This window comes from Chiloscyllium plagiosum, chromosome 7 (genome assembly GCF_004010195.1).
Source record: "Chiloscyllium plagiosum isolate BGI_BamShark_2017 chromosome 7, ASM401019v2, whole genome shotgun sequence".
In the NCBI taxonomy this organism is placed as follows: Eukaryota; Metazoa; Chordata; class Chondrichthyes; order Orectolobiformes; family Hemiscylliidae; genus Chiloscyllium; species Chiloscyllium plagiosum.
The window spans coordinates 60,510,730-60,530,909 of record NC_057716.1 but is presented as its reverse complement, the minus strand read 5'-3'; the positions used below and the strand labels follow the sequence as shown (position 1 = coordinate 60,530,909).

Sequence of the window (20,180 nt, the reverse complement as noted above, 5' to 3'; positions counted from 1 at the left end):
GGAATACTGGCAAGTAACATTATCAAGATCTAAAAGAGGTATCAGCCTGTGTGGCACCAAATGGATTGTATCAATGTTAATTCATGCCAGTAGAGTTTAAAAATGCCCCAGTTACATTCCAAAAACTTATGAAACAGGTCATAGTTAGTGTGCCTAATTGAGTTGTTTATTCAGACAATGTTTAAATATGTACTAACACCAAGGAAGGTGTGAAACAATTAGAAGACGTATTAAGCATTTACAGCTATCTCGCTTCATAAAAAATCGAGTTTGCAAAAGCAAAGGTCATTTACCTAGAACACATTATAGGGCAAGAGCAAATACTGCCAAGAACAGCAAAAGTTAAGGATCAAATAAAACTCCCTACTCCTAAAAGTCCCAGAAATGTCATGATTTCCTGCTTAATATAGGTTTTTTACTGGATATTCATGCCTAATTTCAGCACTGCAGCTGCACCTCAAACAGATTTATTCCTAAAACAGGCAACAGTGATATGGACAAAAAAAAAGTGCCACACAGCTTTTGACAAGCTGATGGCATTCCTAATGAATGAACCAGCATTGCCTGTATCTGATTTAATTAAAACTTTTAAAATGGCAATTGATGCTACGTCTTGGGGGTGGTGGTGGTCTTAAATAATGAAATACAGAAGCAAGTAGTGTTGTTTCATCTAAGCAACTAAACCAGTACTCTACAGTGGAAAAAGGTGGCTGGGATTTGAAATAATCGCATAGAGGTTGCTATCCCATAAACAAGTCTTTTTTTTAAATTTACATGTGCATTAGTACTTGACACTGCTACAGTTTCTCAGAGTAGAATCTCTGAGGCACTTCTTATATCTGTCAGCCAGGCTGGTCCAATCAGGGAACTTATTTAATGAGGTCCACTCAGCTGACCTCATTACAATCACTACATCCCTCCCCCACATAAGCCTCTCCTGGGGCATTTTCGCACCAGGTCAGGTTCCTCTAACTCAACCTTGGATATGAGAGCATTTACTGGACGGTAGCCCATCTCTTGCACTCGGAAGAAATTAATCCTCTGCTTCAGGCACTAAATGTGTTGAGGCTGCAACATCTGATGTGTCCATCTCAAAGTCAGAGGTTTTTTGGTGCTACTAGATGGAGGGGGAGAACCCATTGGTTCCAACACTTTCCAGCTGTCCTGATGGGCTGAGTAAGTTTTGCATCTGCCCTGTTTGCTGGTTTGCAGCTTTCATTTGATCCAAGTGCTTGTTTAGGGCCACCTCACCAATCTGAACTTTGGGCCTGATCTTGTGTCAACCATGCTTCTTACCCACATAGGGCCATTTCCATGGTTTCAGCACCAAACTTTGTCCCCTGAAGTAAATTGTCTCTCTTGCTTAGAGGAGTCTTGTGTCCAGCATTGAGTCCATTTCACCCACCAGGTTCTGAAATATTAGGTTTAACCTGGTGCGGAGTCTTCTACCCATTAGCAACTCTGCTGGAGCTATTCCTGTAGTTGCATGAGGGGTGGTCCGATAATCAAATAAGAACCAGGACAGTTTGGTATCACCGATGCTGAATTTGACCAGAGTACCCCTAGCAAGGGTTTGTGTTCTGTTAATATTATAAATTTATGTCCATAAACGTATTTACAGAACTTTCTCTCAAAGTCTGGGAAGCATTTCCCTCCATTGGGCCATCTGTGAGCCAACACTACCCCAATTCCATAGACATCAGCACCAGATCTCGCATGGGATCAGAATATGCCAATACCTTAAACAGTGAAAGCTGCTTCTTCATTTCCTAATGTTCACGTCTTGGCTATGAGGACATTTCCAAACCTGACCCTTTTTCAGTAGCAGATGAACAGATGCTAGGATGGAGGCCAGGTTAAATATGAACTCTGTAATAATTCACTAATCCAATGAAAGACCTAATCTGTGGTAGAGACCTAGGAGCTGGGGCTTTGAATGCCAATAGGAAGGGTTTGGAGGGATATGGGCCGGGTGCTGGCAGGTGGGACTAGATTGGGTTGGGATATCTGGTTGGCATGGACAGGTTGGACCGAAGGGTCTGTTTCCATGCTGTACATCTCTATGACTCCATGACTTCATCTTCCAATGAGTGTAACCCGGTCTTGTCAATGCTATAGCCCAAGTAGGTCACTTGGGATGCTTGGAACACACATTTTTCTCTTCTGAAATGTACAGCCGCCCTGGAAAAATGTCTATGTCCAAGATCGCTAAGTGATCTTTATTGGTCTTCCATTATTCCTTTCTCCCCTTTCTCTGTGAAGTTCTCTGCCAGTTTTCTGTTTAAAGATCAGAAAATGTTGAAAACACTGCAAAAAATAATTTTTAAAAATGTGATGAGACACCCCAGATTGAACCAAATAACCAATGATCTATGGATTGATCATTGCTGCGAAGATAACATTGAGACATCATTGTAGAATCGACAGAATTATAAAAGGAATCCTCTGGCTTTGTGATTTGGACAGGTGATACAGAACTGAGTATTCTTTTCCCTTCATGTGTATATGCGCATGTGTATGAGCATTTTAAAAGTCTGTTTTTAAAAGTCCAAACTTCCATTTTCCAGTTTATATTTGAAATATAACAAATGTCCTTTTCCAGCACCAGACTTTTCAACTTTGAATCTCCAGCACCTGCAATTCTCACTTTCTTCTACATATTTCTCTACCTTAGAGAAATGAAAGGCCATTTTTAATGGTGTTTCATCACGTGGACAAAATGACACACACAATAAAATCACCAAAAAAATTGTTCATTTGCCTTCACTCATTGTTCACGTGAGATTCCTACAGTTGTTTTGTCATCTTTTGCCTTCTCGTTTTCAGCTTGCTCCAGCATCATTACATTCTTGATAATGTGTCTGAAATTACATTTTCTTTTCCAGTGATAGGAGTAATTCATATTGTTTGAAATATTGGACCGTGACCAAGGGATTATGATGAATGTATATTAGTAAATCTTTATGGTTGTGAAGGATATAAAGTTCAAAATGTTTAAGAGTTGAGGAACAATCCGTAGTGATTGTAATGAGCCAGATGAACATCACAGAATGTAAGTTTAAAAGTGAAGGAATTGCAGATGCTGTAAATCAGAAACAAAAATAGAAGTTAGCAGCATCTGTGAAGAGAAATCAGCGTTAATATTTCTGTTCTGTTGACCCCTCCTCAGAGTTCCCTGATTGGGGCTGTTAACCTAGTCCAATGAGGGAGCCCTGGTTGATACGACCTCTGACAATCCTATTTATATCTGTTCACTCTGAGACCGGGCCCTGAGAAAGCTGGACCAAAGTCAAGTACAGTGCATATGTAAACAAAAGGTTATTTGGTGATGGGATACTAGCCTCTGGAGTGAGAGTAGTGATGAGAGAAAACCATACTCTCCTGGAGAAATTCACTCGCAACAGTCATTCTGAGTTTGGGTAAGAATTTCTGGTGTTATACCATTACCGGTGAAGCTTGATTCATTTGATCCTGCTGTCAAAGACTCTGCCCAGTATATGGAATGAATGCATTCCTTTTTCCGGGCAAGTGACAGTGGGGATAGATGAAAAGTAACGTATAATTATCCTGACAGCTCGCGGACCAGCAGCTTTTTTCAGTTTTTAGAAGCCTAATGTTTCATGAGGCACCAGGTACTAAAACCTTTCAAGAGTTGGTGAATTTAGTTAAGGAATATTATGACCCCAAGCTGGCTCTAATTTTGAGATGCTATCGATTTTACTTGGCAGTTTGAGGATGAGGGTAATTCGTGTCAGGACTTTTAATGAGATTAAGATGACTGGCAGAGGCATGTGACTTTGGTTTAACCCTTAATGAGATGCTGAGAGACTGTTTGGTATGTGGGATTAAAGATGTAACCATACAAAGTGCCTACTAGCTGAAGCCCAACTGGACTTCAAACAGGCACTGCAACTGGCTTTGTCATTAGAAAGTGCGGCAAGTGGAGCATATGAGTTACAGGGTACACTGATTGAAGTGGACACTCTCACCAGGCCAACTGAGCTTCGGGGACACCACTTGAGTGGAAGCAATTGCATAACCTCACTCAGGACATATTCTGAATAAAGGGATTGTAGGTCAGCCTCCAGCAAAATCCCAAAACAATGCCAAACCTCGGACAAACAGTTAGCATTTTTTCTTCAGGATCTGGACCAGCAACCCATTGCAGTTGCTGCCAATCGAGACAGCAAAAGAGTCCCACTAGGTCTGAATTGAGTGAGCACTCTTGTGGTCACCGTTGATAATATCAGAATCTGGATGCAATAAAGGTCCGGTCTTGGCAAAACTAAAACAGCTGGTGGTGCTGGTGTAAGCAAAATACCCATCACAACAAGAATTGAAAACTCTGTGCATTCAGCAAGACCTGGTCACCATAGAGAATGGCATTTTATGATGGGAAGCAAGAATGATTGTCCCAAGCAAAGGTCACCGCTTGTTACCTCCTGGTATCCAGGAGAGTTCACACTCTGTAATGGCCACCTGCATCTGGTTTGGAAATGTCTGATTAATGGTCACTCAGTTCTGATTCGCTCTGGACTCCAACCCTTAAATTTACGTAAGACCTCGACTGCGAAACTATATTGGGAAACCTTACAGATGAAGGGTTCAACTTCAGTTCTGGTCTCTTATGAGAAGCAACTAGTTCAGTTACCACTGATTTGTAGTAAAAGATTCAAACCCAAGCTTAATGGGGTGAAATTGGTTTAGAAAGATTCACCTTGATTGGCTCCACGATTTTGATTAGAAAATGGAAGCCTGAGTGAAGTCCTAATTAAATAGCTATAAGTTTTTCAGGAAGGTCTAGGGACTGTCAAAGGATGTTGATGAGAAAGCAATTCCTCTATTCTGCAAGGTCTGTTCGTGCCATTTGCCGTATGTGCAAAAGTAGAAGTAGTCAGGAGGCTGGAAAGTGAAGGAATTATCATATCCATACAGTTTGTGGAATGGGCAGCACCGATTGTACCGACTTGTGAAGCCCGCCATATCGGTTTGCTTTTGTGGAAATTGTAAACAGGCAATAAACTGCTTCTGGTAGCTGGATAAGTGCCTAATCCCTCGCATTGAGGAAGAACGCACAAAGCTGGTGGAGGCAGCTGTCCTTCACCACAAAGCTGGTCATGAGCCATGTGCACCTGCAATTGCAGTAAGATGAGGGTTCCCTAGAAATGTGCTACAATTAATACCCATAAGGACTTGTACCAATATACATCTGGTATCATCAGAATGTGCCATTTTTCAGCGGACAATAAAGAACATTTTACATAAATTATTTGCTATAGAAAAGATGTGTGAAAGTTGAATGGATCCAGAAACGATTTACAAGGGCGTTGACGGGATTGAAGGGTTTGAGTTATAAGGAGGGGCTGAATAGGCTGGGGCAGCTTTCCCTGGAGCATCAGAGGCTGAGGGATGATCTTATAGAGGTTTATAAAATCATGAGGGGCATGGATTGGGTGAATAGCCAAAAGTCTTTTCCCCAGGGCAGGGGAGTCCAGACCTATAGGACATAGGCTTAAGTTGGGAGGGGAAAGGTTTGAAAGGGACCGGAGGAACAACTTTTTCATGCAAAAGGTGGAGTGTGTATGAAATGAATTGCCAGAGGTGGAGGAGACAGGTACAATTATAACATCTAAAAGGCATCTGTATGGGTACATGAATAGGAAGGGTAAGTAGGAATATGGGCCAAATGCTGATAAAATTAGACCAAATCAGTTTAGGATATCTGGTGGGCATGGATGTGTTGGACTGAAGGATCTGTTTCCATGCTGTATAGCTCGATGACTATTACGAAATGAAAACCATTTTTAAATATGTTTCAAATCCAAGGTAGATGACACATAGTCGACGAAACACAAGAAAAAGCCTACATTCATTCATTCTCAACCCTGTAACACATGTAAACAATTTTTACCATTTTAACTTATTCTGTGATTTTTACATTCTTTGCAGAGTATTATCTTGATTCATTTACAACTCAAAAAATGTTGTAAGTAGTGCTTATACATTGATTGCACATGCAACTTCTGGAGAAGCTGACTTTGATTCTTTTGATAGACTAGTTGGCACCAGGTGTCTGAGTTGAAAGAAAATTCCCAGCAACAGCTTTTGGATTGGTTTTAAGTGGCAGTTTGTCACAAAACTGAGAAAAAGGAGCAGTTGCACTCAGACCTCCAAAAGCCTGCAAGCAAGCCAGATCTCTTTCAGAGTAGAAGAAAGCCAGCACTTACAGACTCTTAAAAAGAACTTCTAACTGACCAACTACAAATTGAGGGTTGTTTGGTTAACAACATGGGGTCATTGCCAAAAAACAAAACAATGAGGTCACCTCATTGCACTCAGTTTTGACCTTTCACCCTCAGAATTTGCTCCTTATATTTTCCACCCACCATATTTATGTCCCATTTGTGAATGGATAGGAGTGTTTAGATAGGAGGATTTAAAGGGGCTATAGTTTCAAGCTTGCATATTAGAAATTTAAAACCCATTTTGCCATGTTAGGGGATATGTTTCCTATAAGAAATACAACGTTTTTGTTTATTGATGAATTGTGAGAGAGTTTCTTTTATCATAGGTAATGGTCCCACTCAGACAAACTAATCTGATGATTAAATTGATCATTTTCACATTAGTGATGATTCGTGGAATAGTGAATCTTGATTTACAGCGCAATCTTCCAATCGAGGTGTGGCCACAAGAACATACTGAACAATGAGTACTGTGCTCTGATGCTGTATTTGAAGCACAATTTGCAGTGTATTTCTTACGTCTTTTACTCTGTTCATGCTCATGAAACATGAAAACCTCTGAGAAAATGGAGGTCTGTTTTCAGCCACAACTTCCTCTGGAAACCCATAAGCAGCAATCAATTTGCACATCTATGAAGATTCACTAGTTGCTTGATTCACTGGAAAGACCTCACCCAATTTTGAATTGGTATCTAACATGATAAATATCTATTGCCCATTAAATTCTGCAAAATCTATGTTCAGACTGCCTCACTCCTTTGACCATTTCCATGTTTGTGAAGCTACTGATGAGGCTCAATTTCCACAACTTGACGTACTCAACACTGTTCCACTGTGTTTTCTATGTCCTTACGTAACCCCAGCCATCAGAGATTGCTTCTTGCTAGAGTCTTTGCCAAATTTAATCCAAAGTATTGATTGCTAAGAACGACACAGCAACTTTAATCTGTACCTTTTTGAAAGTACAAACCTGGCTCCTCAAATGACACCACCTTTATCAATTGACAACCATTAATGCTGGAAAAAAAAGCCTGATTTCTAAATCCATCTGCGTTGGCCACCTGTTTGTAAGAGAGTTGTACACATTTGACATATGAAATCTCCATGAGTTATTCTAACAACATTATCTGCTGGGGCTGGCAATTCATCTACTTGTGAAAATAAAAATACATTGTACCTCTTTTTCTACGTTGGATGAGGTTTGTAGTCTCGACATCATTTAGGCTGCAGCTAAAGTGGGTACTGAAGTCTTTGGATTCAATATAGCCATTACTGGCTTATAATCAGCTTTGATTATTAAGCTGTGATGATCCAAGTTATTTATGAAATCTTCCTGCTCCAGAAATCAAAGACAACACTTGACGCTCAGTATAATTTTGCTCATTGACACTGTGGGTGTTACTCAAGTGACCATTCTTCATCTATCAGCTTAGAGCACAGCAGCAGGCTTTTCACTTGTGGAGAGCAATACAGCTGAGCCTGATAATGTTCTCACCTGATGTGTACGGGTGTGCATACAGGCACACACACACACTTTCCAGCAGGAGGCAACTGAAAAGCAATAGGAAGCCAGAACCCTGACTGGTTTTTCCCCTCCATAGCCAAGGAGCACTATGGGCAATTGTAACACCCCAACTGTTGCACTGGCTGAGATAGCAGACCAGAAATTGTGTGGATTAGCATAAATCAGACATAATTGCCAAAGCAGGAGGAGAAGAACATAACTGAATTTAAGAAAACTACGAATTTGAAGTCTGAATAATGTGGAAGCATATTATGAAAAATATGAAGAGAAAAGCAAATTGATATTTAAGCATAAAAAAAGACAATAGAATGCAGCTGTACAGAGGCGCCTTGGTATCCTTATATATGAAACAGCATCTGGGGACAGCAAGTCATGCAGAAGGCAAAAGGAATGTTGGTCCTTATTGCAACGGGGTTGGACCTATTCTCATTGGTGCTGGGAGAAAGAGAGATTAACTTATTTAAAGATGCAAGATTTTAAGGGGGTTTAACAAAATAGATGCTGACGGAACATTTCTGTTTGGCAATCTAGAACTAGTGGCCACATTTCAAAACAAGGGATCACTCATTTGACATGGAGGTGAGAGAAATGTCTTCTCCAGTCAAACCTCTCTGGCATTCTTTACCCCCCAGAACTGTGGAAGCCGAGTCATCGAAGTTTGGGATAGTTAAAATTTTGAACTATAGGTTTATAGGAAGCAGGGAAATAGAGTTATCGCCAAGGTCAGATCAGCCTTATTGAATGGCAGAGCAAGTATAAAGGCCAATCCGGCCACCTTCTACTAGGTTTATTATGTCCATGATAAGTAGAATAAAAGTACATGCACTTTACAAATTTCCCCAGGGTAGGAGAATCCAAAGCTAGAGGGCATAGGTTTAAGGTGAGAGAGAAAAAATTTAAAAGGCTAAGAGGCTACTTTTTCAGGTGGAGGATGGTGCACATATGGAATCAGCTGCCAGAGGAATTGGAGGAGGCTAGTACAATTACAGCATTTGAAAAGCATCTGAATGGGTATATGAATAGGAATGGTTTAGAGGGATATGGGCCAAATGCTGGCAAATGGGACTAGATTAATTTAGGATATCTTGTCAGCATGGACAAGTGGATCAAAGGCTCTACTTCTGTGCTAAGACTCTATTGTATTAAATATCTGTAAATAATCCTGCATCTGAAAAAAAACCAACATAATGCTCGAAATAAAAGCAGACCATTTAAGCTCCTCACAGTATTTTCATTAAAGCCAGCTAATATTACAGCACAGGATTTTCTCCCACTAGAGACCATTTTATGCTGCTCAAGACTCCACATAACACCACATATTACTTTGTAACAGGAACTAAACAAATCTGAAGTTTACAAACAACTGGCTATAATTCTGGTATAACTATGTTGATCTTTTAAAAAGCTACAAGTAAATGTTCAAAAATGTACATTAGTTATGAAAACAAACTGGAAAATCAGTGGAAAAGACCAATCTTATACACTGATACAGTTTAGCTCAAATACCAAAGTAACTAAAACACACAGAAAAATAAAGCTGAAAATATATTCAACTCTAATGTTATATGGTCTGCATGGGTGCTGGAACATTCATATAAACAAACCAAGATTAATTTGTCTAATTTGCACAAACATTACAAATCATTATGTATCAAAGTTCCATCAATTCTCATGAAGTATTCCACGGTAAAAATGTTAATGTTAGCAAGACAATCAGTTCAGCTAGAATTTCTTCTGGTGTGGAACAGGCCAAACTTATTCTCCTCACTTTTCCCAAGATGAAAACAAAAGCTGGATTTTTAAGTAAGCCATTTTTAAAAAAATTTCATTTAGGAGAAAAATATTAAAACACTGAATCAATGCTGTGTAATAGAATTAAATGACATTTTAAACCACACTGGTAAACCATGAGAACATGTGTTCAATATCCAATTAACCAATCTGAAGACTCATTATGATCTACACAGCTGACAAAATTTTGCATCTTGACAAGCACAATATGAACTCAAATTCCAAAGATACATTTTTGAACCTTTGTATTTGTGAATAACACCCATTTCTACTTTTAGGAAGAGAAAGCAAGTGGTTGATAATCCTATTCATCAGCAGATAAAAGTTGACCAGTTTTAGAGAAGCAAACAAAAGGTTGTTTCTAACAAAAATTGTAAAACATTATAAATGTATTGAGGTTACACAGATAAATGATAATATGCAATTTTGTTTCATACATAAATGGCTCAACATTACTAGTATTTTCTAACAATGTTCTATACTCTGTTCTGGAAAACATCTCAGCAACCCAGCTATCTTTCAAAGTAAAAGCATGTATTAATCACCTAACTTCCTTTACACGCAGTCTTAAAATTTTGCAAACATAAACCTCGATACATGATTAATGACTATTAGACTATTAAGAAATCAGTGACAAAATACAATATACACATCTGTCTGCAATATTAAAGAAAAAAAATTATCATTTCAGTTCACAATTGCATTAACTTCCAAATCAGAATGGCAATACATGCTGTAACAAGACACCTCAGCAGTAGTTTAAGCAAGTAAACCACCTAGTCAATTTCTTTATGTTCTGCACTCTTTATAATATACCCTCCCTGCGGTAGAGCAAAATCGAATTGCCTCTCACATTTGCAGACAGCTCTGTGAAGGTGATAATAGACCTGCTCCCTGCTGTCATGAGGCAGGAAATAGGAAAATGGCATATGGGGCCAGAAGAGAATAAAAAAAGAAAGGAACTGAACAACATCAGCAAAAACAGACTACAACAAAGGTGAATAGCAACCAAAACTGTAATTTAACCATCTCCCTGGCAATGTTAAACACTTCCAATTATTAACTTCTGAATACACTAAAATAACTTGTGGATTATTGGAAATAGTCACAAAATTATTTCACTTTCCTGAACAAATTAAAAATTAATAAATTGTTAATTCATTCATCAAATTCTAATCAGCCTCACATTTCTATTACATTCAGCAAGTTAATATCGCACCACTGAAATTCTTATTATTTAATAAGAATTAACAAATGCAGGATATTAGTTTAGCAATCAAACCACTGAAGTGTGAAATGTATAGGTGCTCAAATCTTTACAAAGTGCTATTGTGAAAGCAGAAAATAATCTCTATATTTTACAAAGTTTGCAGTCAAGATTGCAAATTACTCATTGCTAATACTTATATTGATTAAACGGGGTATCTTTTATTTTAAACTGTATGCTATTTGCTCCATTTATACTAAGTTTATATCAGATTATTTTTATATCACAATTATTTTTAATTGTGCATTACACCTGCTAATAAGAAGTCATTTGACAGACAAAAATCACTATTAAATATTCGGTTTTTTCATCAACTGGATGTTTTCTACATATTAAAAACAGACAGACAGACATAAAGGACCTCACTTATGATTGGCTGTCTAACCAACTAGACACTATTTTTACCATTAAATCTATGCTACAAAGAAGTGGTACTTCTAAAAAAACGCCATAAGGCTCTTTCCATTGAGCACAAGAGGTATTTTTACCAAGTATTCAGAATTCCATTTTAAGATTCTGAAGAATCAAAACCTTTTGATTCGCACCTTTTAAAATACGGACTAAAAAATAAACATTATGTGGAAAATATTTTTTTTTAAAAACAGGTTAAATAATTCATTGGATAAAGAAATAAATACAAATAGAGTAGACATATTGCTGTGCTCAATCTCAAAAAATGCAAAATGCAAACAAAAGGAAAAAACTGATATTTAAGTTAAACTTCAAGGGAAATCGCCCATTAGTATATAGCTCATATGTCAAATTAGACTTCAACATTTAACCAATATTTATCATTCTTAACAATGTAATGTAAACTAGTGTTTCTACTGAACACTAGAGGGTTTCCAGTGCTTCAAATAATTAACATTAATTGTATGTATTTGATAATCAACAGATTTATTGTTACACAAGTAGCATTTTTGCTCAGAACATGATCATACCTTTCCCTTTACACTCTGAATAGGATCCACTACTACGGCAACAGCTCGCTCCGACAGGGCTTCAAAGCTCTGCTGAGTGTTGATGTCAACTCCTGAAAGCCAGCATCCAAAGCCAGGGTGACTATGGTACCAGCCAACAACCATTTCAGGTCTAAAACAGAGCAAATGGCTAAGTGTTTTTATTTTGGAAATAAAAGGCAAACTAGCACTTTGAAGAAAGCAAACATAAAAAAGGAACTGAACAATAGAAACATACAAGCATGATAACGCTAAAAAAGTATGAAAAATGGGAACTCATTCAACATACATTTATGATGGTGTGGAAGTGAAGAAAGTGTGTCATACAAGCGCTATTAAAAAGATGTGCATTAGCGGTAGTAGATCATGCTTTCAATTTTTCACCCTGTTACCACACCTTCCCTGAGCCAGTTTTTACCCTTTCAGCACTTGAGAGTAAATATCCACCCTTCAAATATCAATTAAAGCAGCAGTGGGACCAGGAACTCAGTCAAGAAGCAATTTACACTATTCTGCAGTGCTGCTGAGCCTTTTGTTAACATTAATTTTTAAGCTTTTTTTCACAGTGAACGTATTTGAACAAGCATGTGACAACTGTTGATAGGTATGAAATGAAACTGCAAAGGGAAACAAACTAAAATAGCAATCAACTTCAAAACTTCAAACAATTTATAATATGTTGCAAACAATAATAATTTAATAGCAAAAATTAAATTATAAATGAATAAGCTAATATTCCACAGATACTGATTTCTGATAGCCTTGTTTTTAAATCATACAAGATGATTCAATATCCTACCTTCCTGTCTGTTTCAACATGTCCAGCATTTTGGCTTGAAAAACGGGATCAACTGCTTCAACACTAACACCCTGTTAAAAAAAATGAGCAAATTACATAGCTTTGAAAAGACATTTCTCCAAATCAAGCTTAGTACAATATCAAGAACTGAAAAATTATGTTTGAGTCACTTGCAGAGAAAACAAACAGACAAACATATTGCTTACTGTGCCGGACTGAGGCATAGCAAATACATCAATAACACGGACTGTGTAGTCATCAACAAATTCACCAAGCATCAGGCCCATCACTTCCATTGGAACGCCAGCTCGTCCATGTTTCAACATCTGCAGATTACAAAATTGCGTACCAAAAAGTGTGTTTCAGTATTTTTTTTAAATGAAGACAGAGAAAAACAACCTTTTTCACATCTGACCATCTATCATGCTATATTAACTCTTAATAACTACTTCAGTTTAGTTTCTGCATTTTATAATTTCATTTTTATAACTACACACATGAAGAAAAACAACATGCAGTTTGTGCATTTTAAATGGAAAGCTGAAAATTGTGCTGAAAATACAAATTACGTCGAAACATTTTGTCAAGATAACAAAACAGTGAAGCCAGTGGTGGAAATGCCACCAAGACACAGGATGTCAAATAGATTACTTTAATTACTTCATGCCATTTTTAAGATAATGTGTAATTAACATGATCCAAAAGCAAACAAACCGATAACCTTACCTTCAGCAAAGCAAGAGAAGATATGTAAACCTGTTCTGCTGTATCCACGGCTGGGGCATCAGTTGGTGGGCCCTATAAAACACAAGACAAAGATTAATGTCCAATGTTTTCCAAGCATATGGTATTTCTGTTCAAACTTCTTTAAATTACCTGTTTCAGTAATTCATTTTTAAATGTCACAGCTAACAACATACTGAAGTGGGCAATCTGACAAACACTTGGGTATTCAAATCTGAAACTGGATTTTACATTCTGTACCAAATAGCTTTCACTACAAATGTTCATTTTTTCTGAAGGTTTAAAACCTCACTTGATATCTGGTTTGTTTTATATAAAAGGTATTCTGAAAAACTAATTTATTTTGTACCAATAATATTAATTATTGAAAAAGGTGTACACAGATTTAATGTTTTTGGCTTTGTCCAGAAAATGCAATTATTCTCTTAATAAGGCATGCAAATATTCTGGCTATTAGGCACATTCTTAAGATCATTTAAGATGCCATTTACGGTATAAAATACTTTGAAAGTGAATACCTAATCTTTTTAAATAAACACCTGGTTGAGTACACAAAGAAAGTCACATAATTTCACCCTGTCACTACTGTCAACGTTTGATCTGGCAATTACCTGGGTGGTTCTAACAACGGTGTGAATGTAAACAACAATGGTCCAGCATTATTAATCTGTACTGTAGCAACAGCAATTTTCTTCAGCCTCTGTGGTTACAAGCTAAAAGACAACCAGATGAGGAATGTAGCAGCAGTTTACAGGTAACAGCCTGAGCTACAGCTTGAGAAAATGCACCACTGTTCCCTAGGTATGACAGCTGTGAACAAAGTACATCAGAAGATGCCTTATGGGCTATTTAAACAATGAAGTTCGCTTCACCCATTTTAAAGCATTTACTATAAAATACGCATTTGCCACACAAACGAACACCTCAATTTTTGTTAAAATTTTACTTTAAATAAACAGAAAAAGGTGTGCTGATATTCTGCATGCTGGAACATAATTCTGTGCAAATCATAGCTAAAACTGTTGCAGTAAGGCAACACTCTCCACTTTAACCGAATAATACACACTTATCATGAAACTGAAGCCTGTCATTCAATTTTTGACATCAAATTATAATGAACTAACCGTGAGATTCTATTTTTGGCTTACTTATTTTACTCATTTTTCAATTAAAAAATCTAACTTTAATATACTTGCAGAAATAGAATTTTTAACAAAAAGTACCTCAAGAATGAAATTAGTACGGTGGTGACCAAGGCTATTTGGAACAAAACAAATCAACTGTCAAACCTTTATTATTAGCCCCATTACCTGTTAACCATACCAACATGATCAAATGCACATGAAGGGCATTACTAAAATGAACTCAGAGAGCTTCCATGAAAACAAATAATTCATTATTTTTCTTGTCACCAAAAACTGACCATGGTAATTTTTAACGATCTTAGTTTTTAATGTGGTTGAATTATAGAATAAAAAGTAAGCTTAAAGCAGAAAATGTGTCAACTTGGTCCGTTGTGTCTTCACTGGCTCTTTGTCAAAGCAATTTAAAACTAATAGAACTTAACTGCACTCTTTTTCTCTGGTTCCACAGGTCTTTGCATCAACCATACCTTGCAAAGATTTCATGCTTCATAAATTCTGACTAAGGAAGTTTAGCATTTTTCTTTTTCCTCACATTCAATTGCTATACCGATTTCTTAAAAGTTAACCTGACAACACTAAATTTCTTCAAAGCATTCAAGCAACTAAAGTCGTTCCCCATAACCATAATTTCTCATCCATGTATCACCTAGTGAGACTATTACCAAATTTATTCCCAAGATCCATTATTCCACCCGGAATATTCATTTCATTGGTCCAATCAGCCACTTCTTCATTATAAATGCTTATTTGCCTTTTAAAAATTCATATTTGCTATATTTGTTTATCTATGCATCTCTAAATATTCATTAATTTAATTTGCTGAATACATAACATTTTTAATGCAATACATAAATTAAAATTCTCAAAAGAAAACAAGACATCAATTTTGGATCTCTCTCCATTTGTGCTTGCCTCTCCCCAAAATTCTTCAGTTTTCCTGTTTACTCAAAGGTTCCACTTGTGACTGAGTGTTCCAAATGAAGAGTTTAACAATGCAAAAGACTCCCAGAAAAATGTAATCTAATCTAATCTAAAACACACTTTGCATGAGCGTTACTCTGATAGCTAAGATTTTTTCTTGCTCTTTTGTCTAATGCACCAAAGGACAAACTGCAGGACATTTTTATTAAAGGCCAATTAAAAGTTAATTCCAATGATCTGAAAACACCTGATTCAACAACTAAATTCTCTTCAAACAGCTATGACTCCAGTTTACAACATCTACTGCTCTTAACAAAACAGACAAGTCTAGCTTGCTTGGGCTTCACTGCTTTTAATTTTAAAATTCACAGTTTCACTCGTTGTTGTTCCTTAGCATGACAAAGAACCACCATGTCTTTTTTTCCCTCTTTCATGGATTGAATTCTTAATTTGGATGTAGGAGCACCAAAGCTAAAAAGGCAAATTTGATGCCTTAAGGTGAGAAATTTGACATGGCGATGTCATAACCATGGCAGCCTGTTGCGTTTTACTCAACATACTAGAAAAAGGGCTGCTGAACAAGTATTTTCACATACATCTACATACCCCATCAAATGAAAATTCGCAGATTACATTTCCCAAATCTTGATTCCTCCTTTCCTAAGTGGTATTTCCCAAATAAGCAATTTGTTATTTTGTCTCAGCCAACACAGAATATAAATAAATACATAAATCATAGAATCTCCCAGTTCAAGAGGCCATTTGACCCATCGTATCTGAACCAGCTCCCGAAAGAGCTACCTAGCTAGTCCCACTCTCCAGCCCTCCCTGTACCTCTCCAACTTCATTCTTTTCAAGTATATTTCTGGACCTCTTTTGAAACCTAGTATGGAATCTGCTTCCACCTTTCAAGCTGCACATTCCAAATCGTCACACTGTCCAAGACTTTTAAAAGGGCACCCCAACTGATTTTATTTTTCCAATTCCAGCTTTTCCACTGTTGCTAAACCTGAAACTCCAAAAATAAACTTGGTAGGGCAGAGATTTACAATCATGAACTTTTCTTTTAAATATCCACTCTCAGGATTTGGGCATTGCTGGCTGGTCCAGAATATATTGTCTATCCCTAGCTGCTGTGGAAAAGGTGGTGAAGAGCTGCGCACTTGAACCACACCAGTCCATGTGCTGTAGGTAGACCCACAACGCTGTTCAGGAGAGAGTTTCAGGATTTTGACTCAAATACACTGAAGAAACAGCAATAAATTTCCAAGTCAGAATAACAAGTGCAGCTGGGAGTTTGTAGGTGGTACTGCTCCCACTTACCTGCTACCCCAGTCTTTCTAGACAGAAGTGGCTGTGGGTTTGGAAGACGCTGTTGAAAGAGCCATGGTGAATTGCTGCAGTGACTCTTGTAGGTTGCGCACACTATTAACACACAACACTGCAAATACTGAGCATTGGTGGAGGACAGCATGGATGTTTTGAGAATGTGGTGCAAGTCAAGCAGGCTGCTTTGCACTGGATGGTACCAAGCTTCTCAAGTGTTTTTGGAGCTGGACTCATTAAGGCAAGCAGGGAGTAATCCTTCACTTTTCTGGCGTGTGCCTTGCAGATGGTGGACAGGTTTTTGGGAGTCAGGTGACAATGTATTCACGGAGGGATGCCTAGCCTAGCCTCTAAGCAGTTCTTACAGCTTCTGTATTTACAGGGCTCTTCCAGTTCAGCTTCTGGTCAATGGTAACCTCCAGGATGTTGATAGTGGGGGATTTAGTGTTAGTAATGCCAATGAACGTCAAAGTACATTGATTAGATTATTTCTTGTTGGAGATGGAAATGGTCTGGCATTTGTCTGGCACAAAGAGTAACTCCCACTTTTCAGCCCAAAACAGAATACTGTCCAGGTCTTGTTGCATTTAGACAGGGATGGGTTCAGCATATAAAGGAGTTGTGAATGATGCTAAATGCTATGCAACAATCAGTGAACATTACCATTAACTTTAAGATTGAGTTATTGAAGCAGTGATGATGGGGGCCCTTGATACCACACTCAGCCATAGCAATCCTTAAGGCCAAAGGTAGTCACTCTCACCTCTGGAACTCAGTTCTTTTGTACGTTTTCCAACCAAGACTACAATGAGTTCAGGTGCTGGATTGCCCTGGCAGAACCCAAACCTAGTGCAAGTTAACAGGTTATTGTTAAGCAACTGCTGCTTGATAGCATAATTGATGACACCTTCCATCACTTTACTGATGATCAAAAGTAGACTGATGGGGTGCTAGGCTAAATTGGATCTATCCCAATGTGTGTACAGGATATATTTAGGCAATTTTTCACACTGTCAAGTAGATGCTAGTGATGTAGCTGTAGGAATAGTGTAGTGTAGGAACAGCCTGACTGAGAGTACATTATTGCAGATACTGGGAACTGCACTGAAAACAAAAACAAAATACTGGAGATCACAGTGGGTTTGGCAGCATCCATGGAGAGCAAACAAGCTAACATCGAGTCTAGATAGCTCTTCAGAGCTGAGGTGAAGAGTCTAGACTTGAAAAGTTAGCTTGCTTTCTCTCCATGGACGCTGCCTGACTCAGGGAGCTCCAGCATTTGTTGTTTTCAGTTCTGACTAGGAGTCCGGCAGATTTTTGAGCACAAGTATCCAGTACTATTGCTGGTATCTATTGCTGGAATGTTTACAGCGTGTAAAGTATGCAGGGGCTTCACTTGCTTCTTGAGATCATGTGGAGTGAGTCAAATTGGCTGCAGATTGGGGACCTCTGTAGGGGGCCAATGTGGATCATCCACTCGGAAAGTCTGGTTGAAGACTGTTGCAAATGCTTCCGTTTTATCATTTGCCCTGACATTTTGGGCTGCTCCAATATTGAGGATGGGAATATTTGTGCAGCATCATCTTCCAGTGAGGTGTTTAATTGTCCACCACCATTCATAACTGGATATGCAGGACTGCAGAGCTTAGATCTGATCACTTGTTTGTGGAATTGCTTAACTCTGCCTATCGCATGCTGCTCAGCATGCAAGTAGTCCTGTTTTGCAGCTGCACCAGGTTAACACCTCATTGTTACATATGCCTGACGCTACTCTTGGTATGCTGTCCTACACTCTTCACTGAACTGAGGTTGATCCCATAACTTGATGGTAATGGTAGATTGGGGAAATGCCAAACCCATGAGATTGCAGACATTACAGTTTTGCTACTGCTGATGGTCAATGCAATTCTTATTCATTTCGTACAATTTCAAAGCAGGACTGGATGAAAAATTGTTTAACATTTCCTTTTCATTTTTTGTGTTCAACCCAACAGAGGCTGAATAGCTCAAATGTCCTTCTTCACTAGCTATATGTCCCTGCAGGAAATCAGGCTTCGCTTTTAACTATCAAATTGTACCCAAAGATAAACTACCTCACTTTTACGAACACTATAAATAATGGCTGATGGTAAATAGAAAGCACAAGAATACATCAGCAAGGTTTGGGTCTCCGTTCCACCAAGGCCACTAATCGCCTGAACTCATTACAGCCTTAGTTCAAATACGTACATGAGCTGAATTCCAGAACTGACAAGAGTGTCTGCCCTTGACATCAAGGCTACATTTGGCAGAGTGTGATATCAAGGGGTCCCAGCAATATATTTTCTTTCTTCTTTCTAAAAGTTTAAAATTCAGTCATCCAGTTAAAATGGTTAATAAAGGTAGTTGACTCACTGACTGAAAGACAATTATCAATCCTGAAGCCTGAACAGGGTCTCAGTAGGTATTGATTACAAATGAAGCTTAACTAGTGTGAATCATCTCAGCTCTATTTAAGATATGATCTGTCAAAGGTGTATGACCAGGAAGGAGATCACATCACAGTGAGACCCCACATCTGGAGTGAGATAGCCAGAGAGAATATATAGCGTGGGGAGTTTGGATGCAGTGTGGAAAGTTGGTGCAGAGGAAGAGGTGCTTTTTTTGGTTCGTAGTTTGTAAAGAGTTTTTTAACATGATAAATACGAAACCGAGGATTCAGGGCCCAGCACAAAACAAGGAGCGACACACCACAGAAAAACTGCAATTTCATTGGTTGGTAATAACCATCGATGATAGGTTTCTTTAGATGGAAGGTAAGTTGGGGAATAGTTATGTGCGACCAACTAAAAGACCAGTAGAAAAGTTTTAAAAATCAAATTAAGAACTAAATGAGCAAAATTGAGATATAGGGCCAGATGATGTGTTGTGCTTACATGATGTGGGAGCTGGTGGGCTCCACTGTGGTTTGAGTGACCACATCTGTAACAGTGTTGGTTGCATGAGGGATGCTGGCTGGTCTGCAACATCAGGGAAGGATAGATGCTGTCTGTCATGACACATGATTTGGAGATGCTGGGGTCGCTTCTTGGCCTTTTGGCTAAGATCAAGTGTCTGTTCTTATCAGGACAGGGGTCGAGTTGCCAGTCATCAGAGCTAGTGGAGATCATCGCTGGATCGTGATTGGACGTTGGAGGATCGTTTGGTTGTGCTGACCTGCTATTGGTGGACCTTCATGCTGGCTTCGGCCTAACGCCAATTCAGGGACCAGCCAACCTCAGAGCTATGGCCTCAACAGCTGCCCGCAGCCCTGGGCAGGGGGTTGGAAACACCGTCCGGGTGACTGTGAAGAAGATAGAGGATCGTACGCCGCTTGACCGCATGCTGTTTATCAAGAAAGTGCTGCTGGGATGCTGTGGGTTCGCTGCAGCGGACGTGTACTGCCTGCAGGATTTCCCTGGGGCAGGCTACTTCAATGT

The 20,180-nt window shown here is 38.5% G+C and overlaps 1 protein-coding gene across 2 annotated transcripts in view; it reads right to left on the bottom strand.

The window, feature by feature from the left end:
• psmd14 (proteasome 26S subunit, non-ATPase 14) overlaps positions 1–20,180 on the bottom strand; it is a 108,624-nt gene that overhangs the window by 46,668 nt on the left and 41,776 nt on the right. For both annotated transcript variants that reach the window (XM_043693868.1, XM_043693867.1), the window contains exons 3-6: positions 13,313–13,384; positions 12,793–12,912; positions 12,587–12,657; positions 11,770–11,920 (exon numbers count right to left, since the gene is read on the bottom strand). In XM_043693868.1, the coding sequence (XP_043549803.1) occupies positions 11,770–11,920; positions 12,587–12,657; positions 12,793–12,912; positions 13,313–13,384 (414 nt within the window). The remainder of the gene's footprint in view (positions 1–11,769; positions 11,921–12,586; positions 12,658–12,792; positions 12,913–13,312; positions 13,385–20,180) is intronic.